General features: G+C 36.7%; 3 protein-coding genes across 5 annotated transcripts; 2 read left to right on the forward strand and 1 right to left on the reverse strand.

Annotated features, from left to right (window-relative positions):
* The first annotated feature begins 27 nt into the window (after positions 1-27).
* LOC106173645 (cytochrome P450 2D4-like) lies at positions 28-1,480 on the forward strand. The gene is made up of 2 exons (XM_013554840.2): positions 28-565; positions 998-1,480. Exons 1-2 carry the CDS (start codon positions 202-204, stop codon positions 1,177-1,179), a joined length of 546 nt encoding a protein of 181 aa, XP_013410294.2. The 5' UTR covers positions 28-201; the 3' UTR covers positions 1,180-1,480.
* Positions 1,215-8,912, reverse strand: LOC106158878 (tRNA N6-adenosine threonylcarbamoyltransferase, mitochondrial-like). 2 transcript variants are annotated; one of them, XM_013534997.2, is made up of 11 exons: positions 8,446-8,807; positions 7,858-7,957; positions 5,674-5,768; positions 5,336-5,398; positions 4,643-4,772; positions 4,098-4,302; positions 3,493-3,641; positions 2,864-2,994; positions 2,142-2,213; positions 1,887-1,947; positions 1,215-1,346 (listed from the first exon to the last, which is right to left on the reverse strand). In XM_013534997.2, exons 1-11 carry the CDS (start codon positions 8,799-8,801, stop codon positions 1,311-1,313), a joined length of 1,398 nt encoding a protein of 465 aa, XP_013390451.2. In that variant the 5' UTR covers positions 8,802-8,807; the 3' UTR covers positions 1,215-1,310. The 2 variants fall into 2 exon arrangements, with proteins under 2 accessions (XP_013390451.2, XP_086868705.1); XM_087012579.1 differs by lacking the exons at positions 1,215-1,346; positions 1,887-1,947 and having other exon boundaries at positions 2,138-2,213; positions 8,446-8,912.
* A 111-nt stretch (positions 8,913-9,023) lies between these two features.
* Positions 9,024-19,458, forward strand: LOC106158877 (glycine--tRNA ligase-like). 2 transcript variants are annotated; one of them, XM_087012570.1, is made up of 17 exons: positions 9,024-9,254; positions 10,666-10,767; positions 11,383-11,485; positions 11,755-11,896; positions 12,288-12,376; positions 12,624-12,700; positions 13,032-13,177; positions 13,643-13,792; positions 14,024-14,186; positions 14,705-14,869; positions 15,341-15,453; positions 16,000-16,140; positions 16,578-16,681; positions 17,133-17,242; positions 17,565-17,658; positions 17,930-18,117; positions 18,491-19,458. In XM_087012570.1, the coding sequence occupies exons 1-17, from the start codon at positions 9,024-9,026 to the stop codon at positions 18,596-18,598; spliced, it is 2,226 nt and encodes a 741-aa protein (XP_086868696.1). In that variant the 3' UTR covers positions 18,599-19,458. The 2 variants fall into 2 exon arrangements, with proteins under 2 accessions (XP_086868696.1, XP_086868697.1); XM_087012571.1 differs by having other exon boundaries at positions 16,596-16,681.
* Positions 19,459-19,912: the final 454 nt, after the last annotated feature.

Raw genomic sequence — 19,912 nt, forward strand, 5'->3', positions numbered from 1 at the left:
TAAAGTTGTTGGTGTATTTGTTTTCTATCGAGCTTTATTAATTTTTTAGCGTTTGTCATAGATAAAAACCATTACTGGTTTTAGATCACTGAGAAGGAGAATGGCGACCAGAATGTTTTCACAGAAGCCGATCTTTTACCAAGCCTGCTCACGCTGTATTTCACCGGCTCGGATACCGTATCTCTGACTCTTTCCTGGGGAATGCTCTTCCTTCTCCACCACCCCGCCGTCTGTAAGAGAATACAAGACGAATTGGATCGAGAAGTAGGGAAATCCCGGCGTCCAACGCTTGCTGATAAACAACGTCTTCCTTATACGACCGCCGCTTTGATGGAGGTGCAGCGCCTTAATTTCATTGCCCCGATTTCGGTTCCGCACAAGGCACTGAGGACGGTAAATTTTCGGGGATACACCATTCCCGAAGGAACTACCGTCTTAGCCAACCAGTGGTCCATTATGATGGACGAGGAGAAATGGCCGAATCCTCAGCAGTTCGACCCATCGAGATTTTTGGACGAGTTCGGGAACGTCAAGAAGAACGCAGCTTGGATCCCATTTTCTGTGGGTAAGATAGTATTAAAAATTAATTTCATTGGGAAATCCCTTTCCCCTGCAGACCTTAATGTGGTTACTTATCTTGTGTTATGCATTTCTTTGCGTTCAGGGTAACAGGAACGAACACCTTGCAATTTTCATCACTTTCCATTACCATTTTTTTCTTTTTGGTTTGTTTCTTTCAACACTGCTTTGAACATTTTTTTTTAACTTCACAGAACAAGAAACAAAAATTTTAGTGCATCTGTACAGTGCCCCCCCCCCCCTTGTTCCACCGCAAACACCACCACGGGGGGTGGAGGGGGGGAGAGAGAGAAAAGAGAGCGTTTTTCTTTCCATGTTAAAAAGTTGCATACACTGCAGAGTCGCCTGAAACAATATTTTTGACATCTGTTCCAATTCACAGTTAACGATTTCTGTAATTATTTTATTTTTTCACCAGGGAAGCGCTCTTGTGCCGGCGAGGTGTTGGCCAGGCAAGAAATATTCCTTGTGCTAACGGCCCTGCTGCAGGCGTTCTCATTTCGGTCACCAGATGGCGAAGCTTTACCGGAATGCGTTGGCAAGACAGGCTCACTTTACGTCTGTCCCGATTTTAACGTTTGCGCCGAACCAAGATTTTAAAGGAATTCCTGATGAGACTATTCTAACAAGTATTGCGAGTTAAGGAGACAAATCAGTTCGTTCGTCTTTACGTTATAAACAGAAGAACCTGGTCAAAATTACCTTTTTAGTACTTTTTTCAACCAATCATTTCAGCTGATTTTATTATCACTGTGGTCAGCAGCAACCTATCATGAGAGAGGAAAAGAATGAAAAAGAGAGACATGTACAGTGATATAACTGTATTTCAATCACAAAGCTTTTATTGCAATGACAATTACAACTATCTGAATGTGAAATTAATAAATTAATCTAATGATCATTCAATTTACGTGCCAACAAGATGGATGGATAAATTTAACCAACCAATAGATGTACATATACATATACATATACACATACAGCAAAACTAAGCAGTTACAGCATTCCAATTTCAATATTTTCCAAAAACTGCTCAATTTACATGGGTTGTCAGGAACATCTCTCCCCCTTCTCTCCAGTACAGGATTATTGGCTGTGACAATACCATAAAATTAAACTGGACACTAGCAGTACAAAGTTTTTCTGAGCAAGACTGTCCTATTTTTTCATTCAGCATGTCAGTCAAGTAAATTAACCTTGTTTGGTTTGATGTATGATGACTTAAAAGAAGAACTAGTGAGTTACTTTTGCTAGGTTTGGCATTTTGGCGGTCTGAAAAATTCAGCATGTCAGTCAAGTAAATTAACCTTGTTTGGTTTGATGTAGGATGACTGTACATCAGAGATCATATCTACCCCAAGTGGTGACCTGCAATAAAAAAAATTTTTATGAAATATTTTAATAAATATAGTTCTTACATTCATATGGCAATCTCAAGGTTAAAATCATTAACTGTCATCGTTTTTAAACTAATAAATTTTGCAACTGATTTCATTTCAATCTACCCCAATCAAATATGTTGTTCATAATTAATATAACTTATGTGGATATACGGTACCTACTTTGGTTGAAAGCGGACCGATTCAAAGTCATTGACTACCCCTAGACCTCTGCTAAATTTTTCTACACCATTCCTAAAATATAAAGAGAAAGATCTAAAATCTTCATTCAAAATTAAAGATAAAAGTTCAAATGAACAGTCATCAAAATGATCTTTGTGTGTATGACTCTAGCAACACAATTATTGACAATGAATTTTGTTTTTTAGACACAGTGATACAGGATTAATGTTTAATGTTTCCAAAGATCAGAATGCAATTATTGATGAATTTGTGTCTGTTTGTGTTTATGTGTGTGATAGGGGCCATTCAGAATGAGAAGAGCCGAGTGCTAGCTGGTCCACGGCCCAAATATGGCAGATCTACATGAAAAGAAGACCACTTAATCCTGTAATGGTCTCTCTGCCTCTCACATGCCTCCACGCGAGTTGTCCCTCGACTGGTCACATTGAGACAAGATTTAATTACTGTGCCCCTGCAGGGACGACGCGTGGGGAGACGTGAAAGAGGCAGAGAGACCATTACAAGATTAAGCTGTCTTCCTTTAATGTAGGTCCGCCACATTTAGGCCGTTGACCAGCTAGCACCAGGCTCTTCTCATTCTGAATGGCCCCTTAGTGAGCTAGTGAGTCAGAGGGTTGCAGAAAGAAAGAAAAAGATGAGGAAAATTGCAGAGGGAGTGTCATTTATATGTGAGAGAGAGAGAGAGAGAGAGAGAGACTAACCATGCTATCATCACTCCATTATCTGTACACAGTCTAGGAGGTGGACACACAACATGACAGCTGTACTGTCTGCATAGTTTAGAAAGACCCTGCCTGATAAACATGTTACTGGCTACACCTCCAGACAAGACCTGAAATATGAAAAAAATGGGCAATTAATTTTGTTAAATAAATCATTCAACATTTTGTTTATTTTAGAGCACAGTACGACTTTAATCTAAAAAATAATAATAAAATGATAAAGTAAAATATTGAATAAATTTAAAGATTTTGCATATATGCAGAGACTGTAACAAAAATGAACTGTTACATCTGAATAGTGAAGAATAATACTTTACCCTAAATATGAACACAGAGTGACAACTGCTATAGTGAAAACGTGCTATCCTGATAGAGGTATTTTGATAAAATAATTTGTAATTTAGTCTAACACATAGCTAGCAATTTCTATACATAAGTTTGACCCACATTCTTACAAATAAGGCACAGCTGATGTACTTGAAAATTCAACATAACACATTTTTTAACATAAAACCTTGAATGCTTTATATCATGTTATTTCCTCAGGGTCACTCTGAATACATAACATATATAGAAGCAGAAAAATAAAACTATCCAGAAAAACGTACCAATGTTTTATTTTCCACAGGTAACAAAGATTTAATTTCGCAATACAGCAGTGCCACCTGGAGGCGTTTTGCCAGTTGTCTGAGAACACTGTATTGAAAGCTGGCACACACGTCGTTAACGTTTGGCAGAATGCTGCCATCTTTTATATCTAAAAGAGAGAAGGGAGAACTATAATAAAATCTCTTTTCTGTGAGATGCTCCAATTTTAATACCTTCAAATGTCACTTACTTGATGGTGGCTGAACATAATTTAGCTTGAATACGGAAAATACAAGGAAATCATTCCATGATTTTTTATACCAGCATATCATTTGACATATCACTTGACCATGTTTCATTTAATTTTGTCTTAATCATAATTCATAGCAAAAACAAATGTTTTCCCCCAAAAAAATATTATTTTCTCTTCTGTCTCTTCTTAATGTTAACTGTTATTATGTTAACTGGCAGCTCATGAATCAGGACAACTTTCATCCATCTTTCTCAAATAACTTCTCTTCAAATGTTCTTCAATTAAGTTACCAGGAAAAAAAAAGCATGATTCTTAATTTTTCAAATATTTTAATCTGTTAAAACATTTGTCACTGCCTTTTTTTAATCTTACCAAATTTTTCTTCTTCCATCTCTATGAGTCTCTCCACAAATGTTCTAATCCCAACAAAGGAGAAGTTGCAGTCTCGATGATGTGTCCTGATATGTGGAAATTCGAAGGCAGTGGGGTCACCTTTCTGAGCCAATAATTCAACTGCTGCACCCCCGCTGAGACCATGACATTCTGGGACCAATTTTAAGTTCAACTTCCTGGCAACCTAATTAAGTTATTAATACATAATTATATTGCATTGTCAAAGTAATCAAGTGTAGAGAGACAATGAAGTCCAGAAATAGCTTAATTAGACAGCAAAACTCACAAATGTACAGATGTATCAACAAACCTATAGATCATTTGAGGGGAAACCACAAAATAGATTAAAATTGCATAAATCAGGGATGAGACTGCCATTAGGGGAAAAAGTAAAAAAAAAAAAAATATGGCATGGGCTCCAGGGGGGCCGCCTAGCCCAATAATATTTTTTGCTCCCAAAAAAGTCAGAAATCCGCCGATAGTAGGAAAAATGCCATCCCTGCTAAATATGCACTCATATATACCTTATCATAAACGTCTCCAGGTGCCTCATCTAGGGTTGTGCCTAGAAGTAAGAAGTCTTCCACATCTCTTACCACTGCCAACAAGCAGTGGCCACCACTCAGTAAAAATACCAGGTATGGAAAGTCCACCCTAGAATGTCAATATAGAGCAGATTCAGAACAGTGGACTAACAGATCCGTGGATCAAATATGGTGACCCACTAAAAGCTTGACGCTTAATTTTTTATTAGACACTGAATGGATTCCCCACAGGGATTACACAACAAGCATTCAAGAGCAGGGGCGGGTTTAGGCCATCTTCTGGGTCTTCTGGAAGACGGTAAGATTTTCAAGTTTACATTGATGGGTATCTAATTTTTTCTGTCGGAAGACGGTCAAAAATGAAGGATGAATCAACAAAGATGATTTGGAAGACTGTCAGAAAATATCTTTGGGTCCTCCCCTGAAGAGGGTCAGCCATATTTGATTAGCGGATCTGTTAGTCCGCTGTTCTGAATGCACTCTTACATACAACATAATGCGAAGTACAATCAAGTTAAAGTTCTTTTCTTCTTTTCAACAGACAACTGACCCATTTACTCTGTTATATTACATACTAGCCAAAGGGAAAAGTGAAATGGCCAGTCTAGAAAACTGACAGCAAGTTTTTTTTTTCTCTACATAAAAATTTTATAACTAAGTTCAAATGCCTACCTTTCAATCAGGCGTACTGTAAGTGCATGGGCTTCCATATGGTGAATTGGAATAAATGGTTTTCTGGAAAATAAAATACACATTTGAACCAATATTTAAAAATGTGTGTGTGTGTGTGTGCGCGCGCACATACAGTTTACGTAATTTTGTTATCAATTTGGTGAAATAAAAAGCCATTTGACTTAAACATAAAATGTGTACGGGACAGCTGACCTGGTTAGCTTTGAGCACCACCTTGTTTACATTTATTTTTTACAACAGGCAGATCATTATTATTACTTCCACAGAATATTTTAATATTTTACTAGATGAGCAGCTGCATGAAAAAAAAAACCTACCCAGACTCTCTTACAAGTTTCTTCCCATATTCCAGCCCTATTCTCAGTGACAGCCCCATTCCTGGCTTCACAGTGGTTGCTATAGCATCAACATCCTACAATTGAAAGCATTGTATGGTAAAAAATTTAGTCGGTCTTGACAATTTTGTCAGAAGACAATTCACCACCTACATTTTTTTCCACTTCCAAAATTTCACCAAACTTGTAGAGAGATGCCTTTGGACCCTTCGTACTTATTCACATTTAAGTGTTCAAACAAAACTCCAACTTAATTTTTTTTTTCAATTTATGGAATTCAAATGTCAAAATAGATAAAAATTATTATTTGTATATATAAAACAATTTGTAGTAACAATGATTCAATTAGCAAAACTCAAAACAGATGATTAGCTTTGAGGCCACATTGTGATTAGTACATTTTAGAGGTTACGTACCTATACTCCCCCGCACCGATACTCCCCTGCACCGATACTCCCCCACTTCTTTACATCCCCGCACCGATACTCCCCCGCTTCTTTACATCCCTGCACCGATACTCCCCCGCACTCATACTCCCTCGCACCGATACTCCCCCGCTTCTGTACATCCCCGCACCGATACTCCCCCGCACCGATACTCCCTCGCACCGATACTCCCCCGCTTCTGTACATCCCCGCACCGATACTCCCCCGCACTGATACTCCCGCGTACCGACACTCCGCAAAAACACTACTCCCCCAAGGCATAGATTCCCTTGACTTTGTAAACCCCATTCGTAATTTACAACACTTTCTATAATGCTTTTTTTTTTCAAGATGCACCACCCTCTTGGGACCCAGAATTGACTAATTTTATTCGTAATATATTGGGAAAAATAAAGAACGTTACACGAAGTCGATCTCAGACTTAGTGTGCAGCTTGACATAGTACGTAGGTCTCTGTACAGCTCTTCCTTGTGATTTTTGAGAAATGTTTTGCAAAATTAATTTCGTTCTCCTACTGTACTCAGGAGTTACTGTATATATATCTTGTACGGCCTTTCATTTATTTATTTATTTATTTTTATTATTTTTTTATTAACTTAAAGCAAAATTAGTTTTAATCTAAGATAACGCAGCTATGTCTTTTTTTTCAGGCAACGATGAATTTGTAAAATTATTAAGTAATAAAAAAGAAGGTTTCCTCCTACCTTCTTTTCTGCTCTTTAAGCTTCTTTCCCTTGTCTTTTGAATCTGAATTAGATTAGATTAGAATCTGAATTGAGCAAAATTCAATTTTTTTAAAAATTGTTGCACAACGAAATTGTCGAGACACGAGCATGCGTCGTGAGCACACCTTTTATACTCGCAGTCCCGTCGTGTTTTCGACTTTGTTCGTTATACAGTAGATGTGAGGGCGTGCGCCGTACTCAACACGCAAAGGGCTCTTTCTCCTTCATTTCTTGCGGCGTGCATCTTGGACCAGGCAAGTCTCACTTGCAAACCAATCGCAAACTCCTTAGAAAGGGAGCAAATTACGCTTGCGGCCTCGCTGTTCGCAGACTATTCGTAGAATCTATTGGAAATGTTCAATATCCTCCGTACGTGCTTACATACGTGCGAACTCGAAATTTCGCATAAAGGACTTGCGTGGTACATGAGATTCTCCGCAAAATTTGGACTTAAACGGGTCGTAGATTTTGATCCACTTACCTAGACTGACCCTAACCTGTATAATTAAATGGAGGGTTGACTCTGTTACTCGATCCTCAGTTTCGTCAAAATTGCATAGGGGGAGTAATGATGCGGGGGAGATGTCGGCGCGGGGGAGTAACGGTGCGGGGAAACAAAAACGCGGGGGAGTATCGGTGCGGAGGAGTAACGGTGCGCGTATAACGGCAATTTTACAGGAGGTTTATCGATGCGGGGATCTATCGGTGTGGGGTCGTATCGATGTGCATAATGCAAAAATTTACTAAGGGGGAGTATAGGTGCGGGGGAGTATCGGTGCGGGGGAGTAAAGGTGCGGGGGAGTATCGGTGCGGGGGAGTATCGGCATGACCCCCATTTTAGATATCTATCCTATAAACTGCAGTATAAATCACACTGAAATAGAAGAAATTTACTACATGGTGACAGGTCATATTGTTAGCAAATACACCATTTTAAGTGCCGATTTTAATCAAAAGGACATTATAGACATCTATACAGAAATGGAAGAAGTTACCTTTATGGTCATATTTGCCTTCTCCAGAGCCTCAGTAACAACATCTTCTATATTTATTTTGTGCATATCTTGAGCAACCGTTGGGATAATGCCACCATGCCTGTAATATTATATATCAGTTTTCAGAACGGACATCATATTTATTTGAAGTTGATATACACAAATTGGAGAGAATATGTGATGTTTTTGAAGATATAATTTTGATGAAATGACAATCTTGATTTCTTTTTCCAGTGGGGAACTGGCTATTCATGAAACTGCATAAAATTTTTAAAACATTCTCATGCCCCTTGCCCCCCCCCCCCCCCCCCCCCCCTTATGCATGTACAGTGCATTTACACCCCTATTTTGGTAGATTCATAAGTATCAAGATCCAACTTTTCCAAGCAACATCAACATTTGCTGCTTTTCATTTTTGTTATTCCCCAGATGTGACAACTTCTGGCTTTAATACCGATTACCAGTATCTTGTATTATGGCAAGACACATGTAACTTCACAATCACAGTGTTCGCCAGAAGTTAATTTTGTTAAAACAATGCCTGGTATAAATTCAAATGGTAACGTGTTTGTCAGTATGAATTCTCACTGGACGTGGACTTGTGTTTGGGAGTTGAGTGCCTCCCCCAAGACATTTCTGTCTTCATCGACAATAGCTGCACCCGTGTCATCGCAACTTGTTTCAATGCCCAGCACCTTAAGTGGGGATTTGTTTGGTGTGCCACTTCCGTGAAGACATCGCCGAGTTTCACGATTTTTGTTTACAGCTGGTCGTCTTGGTGTTGTGCATATTGTATTTTTGGTATGTGCAAGAAGTTTGCAGTAGCTTTGATCAGGATATTGGAGTCGTAACGCCGAAAATTTAGTTAAATGCTGAATCAACCGGCTAGTCACTTTCCTGTACATGGGCGCAGACATGTTGGATCGATCCCATAATGCGCACATTTGAGCGCCGAAATGGTTGCGTGATAATAAACCCAAGCATTGCATTTTCTCTGTAAACTGAATTAAGTAACCGTTTGTTATTATTTTTGATATATATAAACTCAACTTCATGAAAGTGGAGATAAAGATGACTTTATTTTGACGATCTATGCAATATTTCAACCGGAAGTCCTTCCAACCCCAACCCTCGTGGCAGGCTAATATATTTAACGCAACCTTCTCATGCAATTTGGATTGAGGTTAGTGACACAGGCCGTTCTCTGTAAGACACAGCGCGTTTTACTTTCTGCTCGAAGCTTGGGCACATCCAGTCCAAGATTTCCAAAGCATCTGCCAGAGAATTGGTTCAGTAAGAGAGGAAAACGCCAAACTAGCGCCGGTAACACGATGGCTGAAGTCGATCCAAAAATAGATGCCATCCTTCAACCGCTAAGGGATGCGGTGAAACAGCAGGTGCGTGATTTATCTAAATGCTTCAAACGGTAAACGTTAGATAGCTTTAACAACCTAGAACGGTGTCACTATTCTAAAGGTGATTGAACAACGTTTATAAGTCCTTTCTTCCTTATAACTTACGAACCCTTGTCATTTGATTAGACTTCTAGTATGAGTTTGACAAGCGTTTTTGTTCCTCGACGTGTTTGAGATGGGTTTGAGATCAGCTGATGCAATACCAGGAACTGAATCAAAACACACAAAGTCTGTGTTCTCAAATATGCGCTTAACAATACTCGATCTGTTGTTCTAATATATGGCATAATAGGGACGTATTTGTCTTTTTTCTAACAGAAAACAAATTATACATAGCACATCACTTGTCTTCACTTGTCATTTACATACAGTAATTACATATATGCAACTGCTTGATTATCTACAACACATATCAAATGTATAATATGGAAAATATTTTAGTTCTTATTAATCACTGCTGTCTAACTGTAATCATATTTTATGTAACTCTTATAAAAAAAGGAAATTATTATCATAATTATTAATTGTAAGTCTCTGGTGTTTATTATTATTATTTTTTTTTTTTAATTTTTTTTTTTTTTTTTTTTGGGGGGGGGGTTGTCTAGTTGCTTGATATCTTTTCCAGCATATCTAGGGACATCTTTTCCTTAGTCTAGACCCTGTTATTTGTCATTAAGTTGAAGACAATAGATTGTTAAGGAAAAGTGGCAGTTGATATTTCTCTGTGAAAAAAAAAAAAAAAAAAGATGACTAACTGACCATTAAATGACCCTGGGTCAACCTTGACCATTATGAATCTCTAAATCATGCGGCATGAGCACTTTCATGTGATGTATTTTAGTATGTATTTTCTCTCATCATTAGGTGAAATGAAAATATGACTGAATCCTATATATTTATCACTTTTATACATTTGGGTTCTATTTTAAATGCATTATGTCATGCATGAGCAGTTTTTTTTTTTTTTTTTTTTTCGTTTTTGCATTTTGATGCAAATGCACTTGTTATTATGACAGAATGCCAAGTACTCAGTAGGTTCGAGCATTTTATGCCAATATGTTACATTTATTGAAAAAAAATGCATTTTTGATGATGAGATCATACAAGAGAATTATAGAATGTGGTAATTTTTTAACCTGAGTGCTCAAATTAGTACCATTGGGAAGTTCAATTTTTTATAATTTCCTCTTTTATGTGACGATGACTGGGAAATTTTCTAGTATGGGAAAAATGTTTCTAGCGATGAAAAGTACTTTTGTCTAAGGAGTATACAGGTAAAGGAGTATATTCACACAGGTTAGAAATGTACCAGCTGCTTTGAAGCCAGAGTTATCAATTTTTTCCTAAGTGCAAGAGTAGAATACCACAATTAAATGTGTTTCCTCTTCCCCAGGGAGATATTGTGCGGAAACTTAAAGAGGAAAAGGCACCAGAAATAGATATTAAGAGGGCTGTGGCCGACCTTAAGACCAAGAAGAAGGCATTAGAAGATAAGGTAAGATGAAAACTATTAATTATTTAATTAATAAGAACACAGTTGCACTCTCTAAGGGAATATGAAAAACAATACCTTTCATCTTCTAAGGAACTGGCTTCTATGTGCTACTTCCTTATTGATCCAATTGCAGTTGCATTGAGTTCTTTATCTTGAGTATCCATTAGATATTGCTTATTGTTTTCGAACATAAAACAGTGTTGTAGTACTCGCATGTATGGATTTTCAATTTATAGCAGGGATGGTCAGGTGTGCTTGAACTGGGTTTGTGATATATATTCATTTGATGACAAAAAGCTAGACATAAAATGTTCCCTCTTTTTGCTGTTTTATCTCCTTTCTTTTTTCCTGAGTTATGGCGGGGAATAAGGCACTATCAGTTAGTATTTGGAAAAATTCAGATATTCTTACTCCCCAAGACCATTGTGTGAAAATGGGCCAGTGTACTCTTTCGGACATACTCTTTTTTTTCTTTTTAATACTTCAAATATAACACGTGGCTCATGCCAACATTTTCTTTTTCATTTTTTCTTTTTACTCACCCAGTATATCTCAAATGCACGCATATATTTTTCTCCAGTGGCCCTGACAAATTGCCTTCGTTCTCTTTTGCAGGAGCTGGAGCTTGAGCCTAAAGATGCTCAGTTTGATAGAGTCAAGATGGAGGACCTTCTCAAGCAAAGGTTCTTCTACGACCAAGCATTTGCCATCTATGGAGGTAAAAAAAATTGAAAGTGAAAGTGCATTGTTTGTGTTTTTGCTGTAAAGAAAGGCTAAATCTTACTTGAATCATGTCAGTGGTGAAGTTTTCATGAACTTTTTGATTGCCTTTTGCTTTGCAATGGAATTTATTAAGCTAGATATTATATAAAAAAACTTTTGTGCAATCTTTTCCACTGGACTGGTATGTACATTTTTATGCTAATCAGACAAATTTTGAGAAACAAGTGTTAAGGTTAAAAAAAAAACTTTTGTTTCAATTCTCAGGAGTGAATGGGTTGTATGACTTTGGTCCCATGGGATGTGCCATGAAGGCAAACCTGCTGAATGCATGGAGAAAACACTTCATCCTTGAGGAACAGATGCTGGAGGTGGACTGCTCCATGCTCACACCAGAGCCTGTGCTGATGTAAGGGTTTGTCTATCTAGTGCCCGGTCTCTTAAGACATTGGTTATGATGGTAGCACCTTTTTTTTCTGAAAAATATGTACGAGTCTGTTTGCCTGTCTGTTAATCTGTCTGTATGAACACCATTTCAGTTTTTTTTCTGTAAAATATGATAATTGTGAAATTTTGAAAAATGGGTGGGGGGTCAGTCAGTTTTTCATTTCTTTGTTTTTAAGGGTTAGCTTGCTTTTATTTGCAGTGTTTGAATATGATTTTGCTCTTTTCTCAATCACTCAAAGTTGATCCCTTAAGGCATTCTTTCCTTAAGTCAAGACATTGGTCCTAGTTATAAAATATTCATGGACACATTTGAGAGTGTTGTCCTTTAAACTTGTCATTTTGTATTCTTCCAGAGCTTCTGGTCATGTTGAGAGGTTTTCAGATTATATGGTTAAAGACATGAAGAATGGCCAGTGCTTCCGAGCTGACCATTTAATTGAAGGTGATTTTTTTTTACTTGTTAATTCAAACATTTCCATGAGCACATAAAAAGTAAAAAATAAAGTGAAAGTTTTGAAGAATCAGAAAAATTTTCTTACATGATTTGACCCAGAAACTATACAAAGTACAGTGTACTAAGTTAACTAAAGCATGTATCTACCTCCGTTATTGCTATTTGTGTATAATTATCAAAGAAAAGTCCTCACATTTTGAAATCATGTTTTAAACAATAACTGTTGCCCTTTCAGCCCACCTAGAGAAACTTCTCACTGACAAGAAACTGGCAGACGATGTTAAAGAAAAGGCAGCCAAAATATTATCAGTGGTAGGTTTTGTATCCTGCTTCTTATTCTATAGATTATCAAAGAGTCTTGCTTCTTATTAGCTGAAGCAGGGCAAAATATTTGTTTTAAATCAGTTGTTTAAGACCTAATCAAAAATCTTTGTGTGTTACTGTTATAAAGCTCCATGGTCGACCACACTTATAGTATAATTTATGAACAAAAAATGTTATTACATTTTACAGATAGGTGGACTGACTTATTTAAAAAAAAAAGGTCACTTTCAAATCTTTGTCTGTTACTTTTATAAAAGTTCCATGGCCAATCATAATTAAAGTATAATTTGTAAACAAAAAATGGTAATATATTTTACAGATAGATGGACTGACCAAAGAAGAAATGGGCTCCATTATGAAGACGTATAACATGAAGTCACCAGTCTCTGGGAATGACTTGTCAGAGCCTGTCGCCTTCAACCTTATGTTCAGCACCTCTATTGGACCAACTGGGACCGTGAAAGGGTGGGTACTAAATGACTATTGGCCGATTTCAGATTTTTTAGTAGTATTGGTGCTGGAAGTAATAAGAATTTTCCACCTATCAGCGAATATCAGACTTTTTGGGAGCCAAAGAGTATCATCCCTGCTAACATTTTTTTAAAGAGTATTCTGCTGTGTTATTTCTTTCACTTTATTTTCACTGTGAAAGTTGTAGTTTTTATGGAGAAGTAAGATGCTTTTAAAAGAGCTAACAAACTAAATCCTTACAATTTATAATTCAGATTTTGATTTTGTAATTTGATAATCAAAATCAGCAGTATTTCTTAGATAGCTATAGCCTTTTGGGTATTATTGACCTTTTTTATGATTACATATTTTATAACTAGATTAATAAGTATGATTATTATTTAACTGAATTCCAAATCATAATAATATTTGATATAATTGTAATTTATATAATTATAATTTAGTTTTATTGACTTCCAGTTATCTACGCCCAGAGACAGCTCAGGGAATATTTGTCAACTTTAAACGCCTTTTGGAATTCAATCAGGGAAAACTGCCATTTGCTGCAGCACAGATAGGCAACTCTTTTAGGAATGAAATCTCACCGAGATCTGGACTAATACGAGTCAGGTAACATTTGTGTGAATAATACAAGTGTTAATGTCAATTTATAACCTGTATACCTATATGTTAGATTTTTCTTAATGATCTCAAACACAAACACACACTCACTCACTCTCTCTCTCTCTCTCTCTCTGTTTCAATATTTATAAGTAGCTGCATGCCACAGTGTCGGTGATAATGAAAAGAGTGAATTAAATAGAATGAAAAATCACCCATTATATATGATCATTATTTCAGAGAGTTCACAATGGCGGAAATCGAGCACTTTTTAGACCCCGAGGACAAGAGTCACCCCAGATTTAAGGATGTCGCCGATCTACGAATTCCGTTGCACTCGGCTTGTAACCAGCTGGACGGCAAACCAGTACAGGTGATGACACTGGGCGAGGCCGTGGAACAGGTAAGTGTGCCTTTATTTTCTAACCACCCTGTACTTTGTCCTGCTTCCCTCCTCTCCTTGCCCCCCCCCCTCCCCCTTCCGCAACCACAACTAGTTCATTAACTATCCTTGTGGGACATAGTAAAGGGCCCCTGTGAAACATTGTACAGTTTATTTTAAAAAAAATAAACCCTGTAATATCCCATTCTCCCTCTCCCCCTTTCTAAAAAGAATACAACTACTTTGAGGGAGAGAAAGAGTTGAAAAGACTAATAAATTAAGTAACTTACTAATTTGAAAGATATCCTCAGTCTTGGAAATGATTTACCATTGACTACAGGAGGTCAAAAACTTACTTTTAAGCTTGATTTTAAAAAACCTTAAAAAGTGTTCTATCTTATCGTATATTCAGTATTTTTAATGGTAATATTTGTAAAATTCAATTTCTTTTTTTTTTTCTTTTTTTGTAAGAGGCATCAACTTGTTATGGAATGCACCATATTGTAAACAATATTCATGATATTATTTATTTTCTCTAGAAAATCATCAATAATCAAACATTGGGTTACTTCATGGGAAGAATCTACCTATTTATGACCAAGTGTGGCGTAGACCCGACAAGGTTCCGCTTCCGTCAGCACATGTCCAACGAAATGGCTCACTACGCCTGCGACTGCTGGGATGCTGAGTGTAAAACGTCTTACGTAAGTGGTTAAAAAGGCGTGATTTAGTTTACATCATTGTTCAGAAGTCAACGTCTTCTTGAGGAGGACTCAGTGTCATATTGTCATAGAAATCATTGAGCAGAAAATTATTCTTAGTCCAAAAATAGATTTTTAGAAATAATTGTATCTGTAAGTAGCAAAATGTAGAGATAGGATTTTTTCCATTGGGAAAATTGCAGTCTTTTTCATTTTGAATGAAGAGTAAAGAAAATTGTTATATTTGATATATATAAAAAGTAGAATTATAACAGAAATTTGGATGAAAGGGATTGAGATTTTCTCTAATACAGACATGCTTAAGATTCTCTAGAAAGGATTTACCTTTTTTTTTTAATCATCTTTACACAAAAGATTATTTATAAAAACCTGATGAGAAATTGCAAGCTATATTTTTAGGATTTTCCATTTTTACAACTTTCACCCATGTTATTATTAATATTATTATCACAGGGCTGGATAGAATGTGTTGGCTGTGCTGACCGCTCCTGTTATGACCTGAAGCAGCACCAGAAGGCCACGGGTGTCACCCTGTCTGCATCCAAGCAACTACCAGAACCTATATCCTTGCTTCAGACATGAGCTTTTCCCCACGGAATCACAGAATTCCATTTTTTTTTACATGACCCCATAGCGATCAGACCCCCAAAAATGTACGTAAGGTGTTTGGTTCCAAACGAGAATAACCCAAAAAATTTTTTTTCTAAAACCTTGACTCATATCTGTTCCTTGTGCTAGCAGTTATCACCGAATTTGTCTTTTTCACAGATATTGATGCCAAGTGTGGTTTACCCATTTCCACTGGTCGGGGTTCATGCCTATTTCCACCGATGCGCATGCAGGGTTTACCCATTTCCACTAGCCCTGTGTGATTGTGCATGTGTCATGCCAGAAATAGGCATGAAACCTGAACCAGCGGAAATGGGTTAATAGTGCATGCACCTCGTTGTTGGTGAAAAGTTAAATGTGGTGTATAATAATATATGTTGAATGTGGTGTATTGTAGTAAATGCTGTGGTGATCCCTTTAGTCATTGCATTCTGTGTTCATCCTTATGACTTTTTCACGCATGCCACTTCATCGTATTTCTCTTTAACTTTGCCTTACAAAACAGTAGAGTTTGTGGAGCCACAGATGCAGAAGGGGGTAATTGGCAAGGCGTTCAAGAAAGATGGCAAGGCGGTGATAGACTTCATTGCTGCGATGGACAAGGAAGAGGTGGAAGCCATGGACAGAGCCCTTAATGACAGAAAGTAAATTGAATTTTTGTTTTCGTTGTATGTCTTTATAACTGCGTACTATTCTTAATTTTGTGTTTGCTTTCATAAGTGTTTTCATTTGTAAGTATTGATGTATGCATGTGATTATATGGAGATTATAGCATTACGTTTTGATTGAGGATAACAGTATATTTTCATATGAATTGAAAACTAAATGGCCAACAAGAATATCAAGATAAGATAATGAACATAAATTATACAAATTGTAATCAGACATAGGGTCTGTTCAGAACCAAGTTGATGCTGGGACTAACTGATCCGTGGATCAAATATGGCAGACTCACTTAAAAGCAAATTTAAGTGCACGCCATATTTGATCCGGGGATCAGTTAGTCCCAGGATCAACTTGGTTCTGAATAGGCCCTTATAAATCAGCAACATAACTGGACCCTGCTTTACTGTTTTTTCAGTGTCTCAATTTTTTGCAGGGAATTTGCAGTCAATGTGAATGGGCAGGAATTTAAAATAACACCAGAAATGGTGAGCATCAAGAGATACGAAAAGACGGTGCATGGTAAGTAGTTTTCTTAAGGAGCATGTTTTGAATCTCTCCAATACAAAAAAAAAAATTGAGATATGAAGACTTTCTTGAAATCATCAAATAATGTTTTGTGCATAGACTGGCATGATTTTTGTTTTTGATTTCGCAAAATATATTTTTTTTAAAGTTACTCATTAATTTATAGCCTTGTCAAAAAGTAATTGGTGCCACATTTTGTCTATAACCACATGTTCCCAATATACCAGATGCCTGTCTCTCCCCCTAACCCCACCCACCCAGGCCCCATACATACGTATTTTATTTATTTTGCTCAGTACTGACAAATTTAATAATACTGACATTTCTAACAAATTTAAGCACTTGATAAACATTACTGAAGAAACATGTCATATAAGTGAGAAATCTTTTTTGAATGGTCAGATAAAGAAAGCTCAGCCGATCAAAGCTATTGTTTTATTTGTAGTGGAGGATATCACGCCTGGAGTGATAGAGCCATCGTTTGGAATTGGAAGAATCATGTATGCCATATTTGAACACAGTTACAGACAGCGAGAAGGAGATGAACAGAGAAGGGTAAGATTTTTTGTTGTGGAAATAGTTAGCATTAATATGAGTGCTGAACTTTAAAAAAATCCACAATGGCTATTCTGAAATCACAACAGAGTTGCAAATGATTTTTTTAAAAATTGATTATTGAAGTAACTGTTTTAATTGAATTTGTACAAACACTCAAGGCACATTGTGCATTCTCTCTCTCTCTCTCCCACAAACACATTATCATCCACATGCGGTATTTTTTTTTTGTCTGCACACATGCACACATACACACTCATGTGCACATACACGAACATGTACCTAAGTGCATTTCATACTTATGTTCATATTGCTATTTCAGTATTTCTCCTTGCCACCTGTGATTGCCCCTTACAAGTGCTCAGTTCTACCTCTGAGTGGAAAGGCTGAGCTGGACAGCATAGTGTCACAATTATGTAAGTAATGTCACTGATATGTGCCCTTGTTTGCAAGCACACGTGCAAGTGCATACACACACACACACATGTAATGCACATCCATGCTGAGAAGTGTAGATGCACCTTTTGAGTGAAAAAGAAAACAGTGTGAGAATATCTTTTGTGTTAAAATGAAGCCGTCAGAATTTCATAGAATTCTCATATCTAGAGGTTTGTTTGCAAAGCTTGCAATTATGAGTGGACTTTTTATTTATTTATTTATTTTTATTTATTTATTTATTTTCTGCAGCAAAAGCCTTGACCAATCTTGATATCTCGCACAAAGTGGATGACAGCGGGGGCTCCATCGGGAGAAGATATGCCAGGACTGATGCCATAGCTATACCATTTGGTATCACTGTAGACTTTGATTCCCTTAAAGAGCCCCACACGGCCACGCTGAGGGAGAGGGACACCATGAAGCAGATTAGAGCCAGCGTGAGTGAATTTGATTTTAAAAAATGATCTATGGCTCTGAAAAATAAAGTTTTTTTTTCTAGTTTCTGTATTTTTAATGAGGAATTGCCTATTTAAATACGATTTTGCCATTAGTGTGACATTTTCCTTGTTTTGTTACATTTTTTATCTCATATACATATTCAGCAGTTTATTTTTTCCTTAAATGAATGGGAGTGAAATGCAAAAAAAAAACTAATTGATTACACCATCTTTCCCTGTGATGTCTACAGAAACTCCATTGTAATATTCCTTTTAACATATTAAAAAGAAAAAGTTTCCTATAATTGGGGGAAAAGTCATGCTTTTTTAAAACAGATTTCCAGATGGATTATTACTATTTGTGCTTTTTTAGGTGGATGAACTTCCTCAGATAGTGAGTGATTTGGCAAATGGCAGAAGGTCCTGGGAAGACGTACTGAGCAATTATCCTCTGTTTGAGCAGCAGGAGTCCTCAAAGTGAAGAAATGAATGAAAACCGACAGAGTCACTGGATAAGAACCTTGAATATTTATTAATATGTGAAAAAAGTCTTTCAGTGACTTCTGGGACAGTTTGAAAAATGGCTTCTCCCTTGTGATGAAAGAAGGAAATTGTTTTTGTAAACAAGACTTTATATTATACTGCACAAACTTGTAATGAGCTGGATAGCTTGCTGTTAATATGAAACTCTTGAGAGCACTGCCGAAAAAAAATGTGCAGGTGAAAAGAGAAAAGGTCTACAAAAGGATCTAGTCTTCTTGTCTTTCTTTCACAATGACGTTGGAATGAGTGGTGAAAATAGTCGAGAATCATGTCCATTAAAGTTTTACAATAAAATTATTGTCTATTATGTATCTTCCACTCATATAACTTTTTTGTCACTATATTGGGCTGTTTATTTATTTATTTATTTATTTATTTTTATTCATCAAAAATGTGATAATGCCATAAGAAATTTATGTCAAGTATAATTTTTGAATAACTTTGTCTTAAAAAGTAAAGTAAAAAAAAAATTATAAATTATTGTTTCAGTGGACTTCTACCTTCATGCCAAGTAAGGATATCGTCACAGCTGTTGAAATTTCTTGAAGTGGTCCACCGTAAATTGTTATTTGTATTATTCCATGAAGGATATGTTATACCTCGTCAATAAAAGATCTCGACCAACTTCAGAGATCAATTTTGGAAATATTATCTATAATTTGGTAAAAGAAATGTTGATGTCACTATACGCTGACATAAAAAAAGTTAACATTGATGCCAGGTAGTTAAACCTGGACTATCAATGCATGGTTTCCAAAATTTTCAAAGAAGATTGGGCACGAGACAGTAATCTTTCAATGCCCGTTTCTGCTATGCTGTGTTTTGATTATATAAAGTAACATAATTTTAATACAGCGGCGCAATGGTCTTAACAGTTTATCGTAACACTTAATGGTCTTCTCTGGGTTCCAGTTGACTAAAAAAAGAGAGAAAATCGTCTACTGGCCCATTTCTTGCTTGGCATTTGGCCTCTTCAGAACCAGCTGAGAGTAACACTTACAGGCAAAAATTAAGAAACAAGATTACCTTTAGTGAACGTTTAACGGATAGATTGTTAAAAATGAATACCCTGCATCAAACATCAATTTCCCAAAATGTCCAGTGAATTTTGATAAGGAATTAAGTAAAACCACTCAAAATGTCAGTTTGCAGGTTACTTGCCCTTTTTTAACGAAGACACCGTAGTGAAAGACTTCCAACTGTATTTGGCAAGGATATAATGTCCATATTTCCATTTTTGTTATTTTGACGA

Source organism: Lingula anatina, chromosome 5 (genome assembly GCF_051362555.1).
Source record: "Lingula anatina isolate TDL-2025a chromosome 5, LinAna3.0, whole genome shotgun sequence".
Lineage (NCBI taxonomy): Eukaryota > Metazoa > Brachiopoda > Lingulata > Lingulida > Lingulidae > Lingula > Lingula anatina.

Bases quoted from the DNA above. Each gene is read 5' to 3' on its own strand.
- LOC106173645 (XM_013554840.2), top strand. From the start codon at position 202: ATGCTCTTCCTTCTCCACCACCCCGCCGTCTGTAAGAGAATACAAGAC. The intron at 566-997 runs GTAAGATAGTAT...TTTTTTCACCAG, and splicing joins TTGGATCCCATTTTCTGTGG to GGAAGCGCTCTTGTGCCGGC.
- LOC106158878 (XM_087012579.1), bottom strand. From the start codon at position 8,912: ATGAAGTTGAGTTTATATATATCAAAAATAATAACAAACGGTTACTTA. The intron at 7,958-8,445 runs GTGAGAATTCAT...ATAATATTACAG, and splicing joins CAAACACAAGTCCACGTCCA to GCATGGTGGCATTATCCCAA. The intron at 4,303-4,642 runs GTATATATGAGT...TAACTTAATTAG, and splicing joins CTGGAGACGTTTATGATAAG to GTTGCCAGGAAGTTGAACTT.
- LOC106158877 (XM_087012570.1), top strand. From the start codon at position 9,024: ATGCAATTTGGATTGAGGTTAGTGACACAGGCCGTTCTCTGTAAGACA. The intron at 13,793-14,023 runs GTAACATTTGTG...TCATTATTTCAG, and splicing joins TCTGGACTAATACGAGTCAG to AGAGTTCACAATGGCGGAAA. The intron at 17,659-17,929 runs GTAAGTAATGTC...TATTTTCTGCAG, and splicing joins CAGCATAGTGTCACAATTAT to CAAAAGCCTTGACCAATCTT.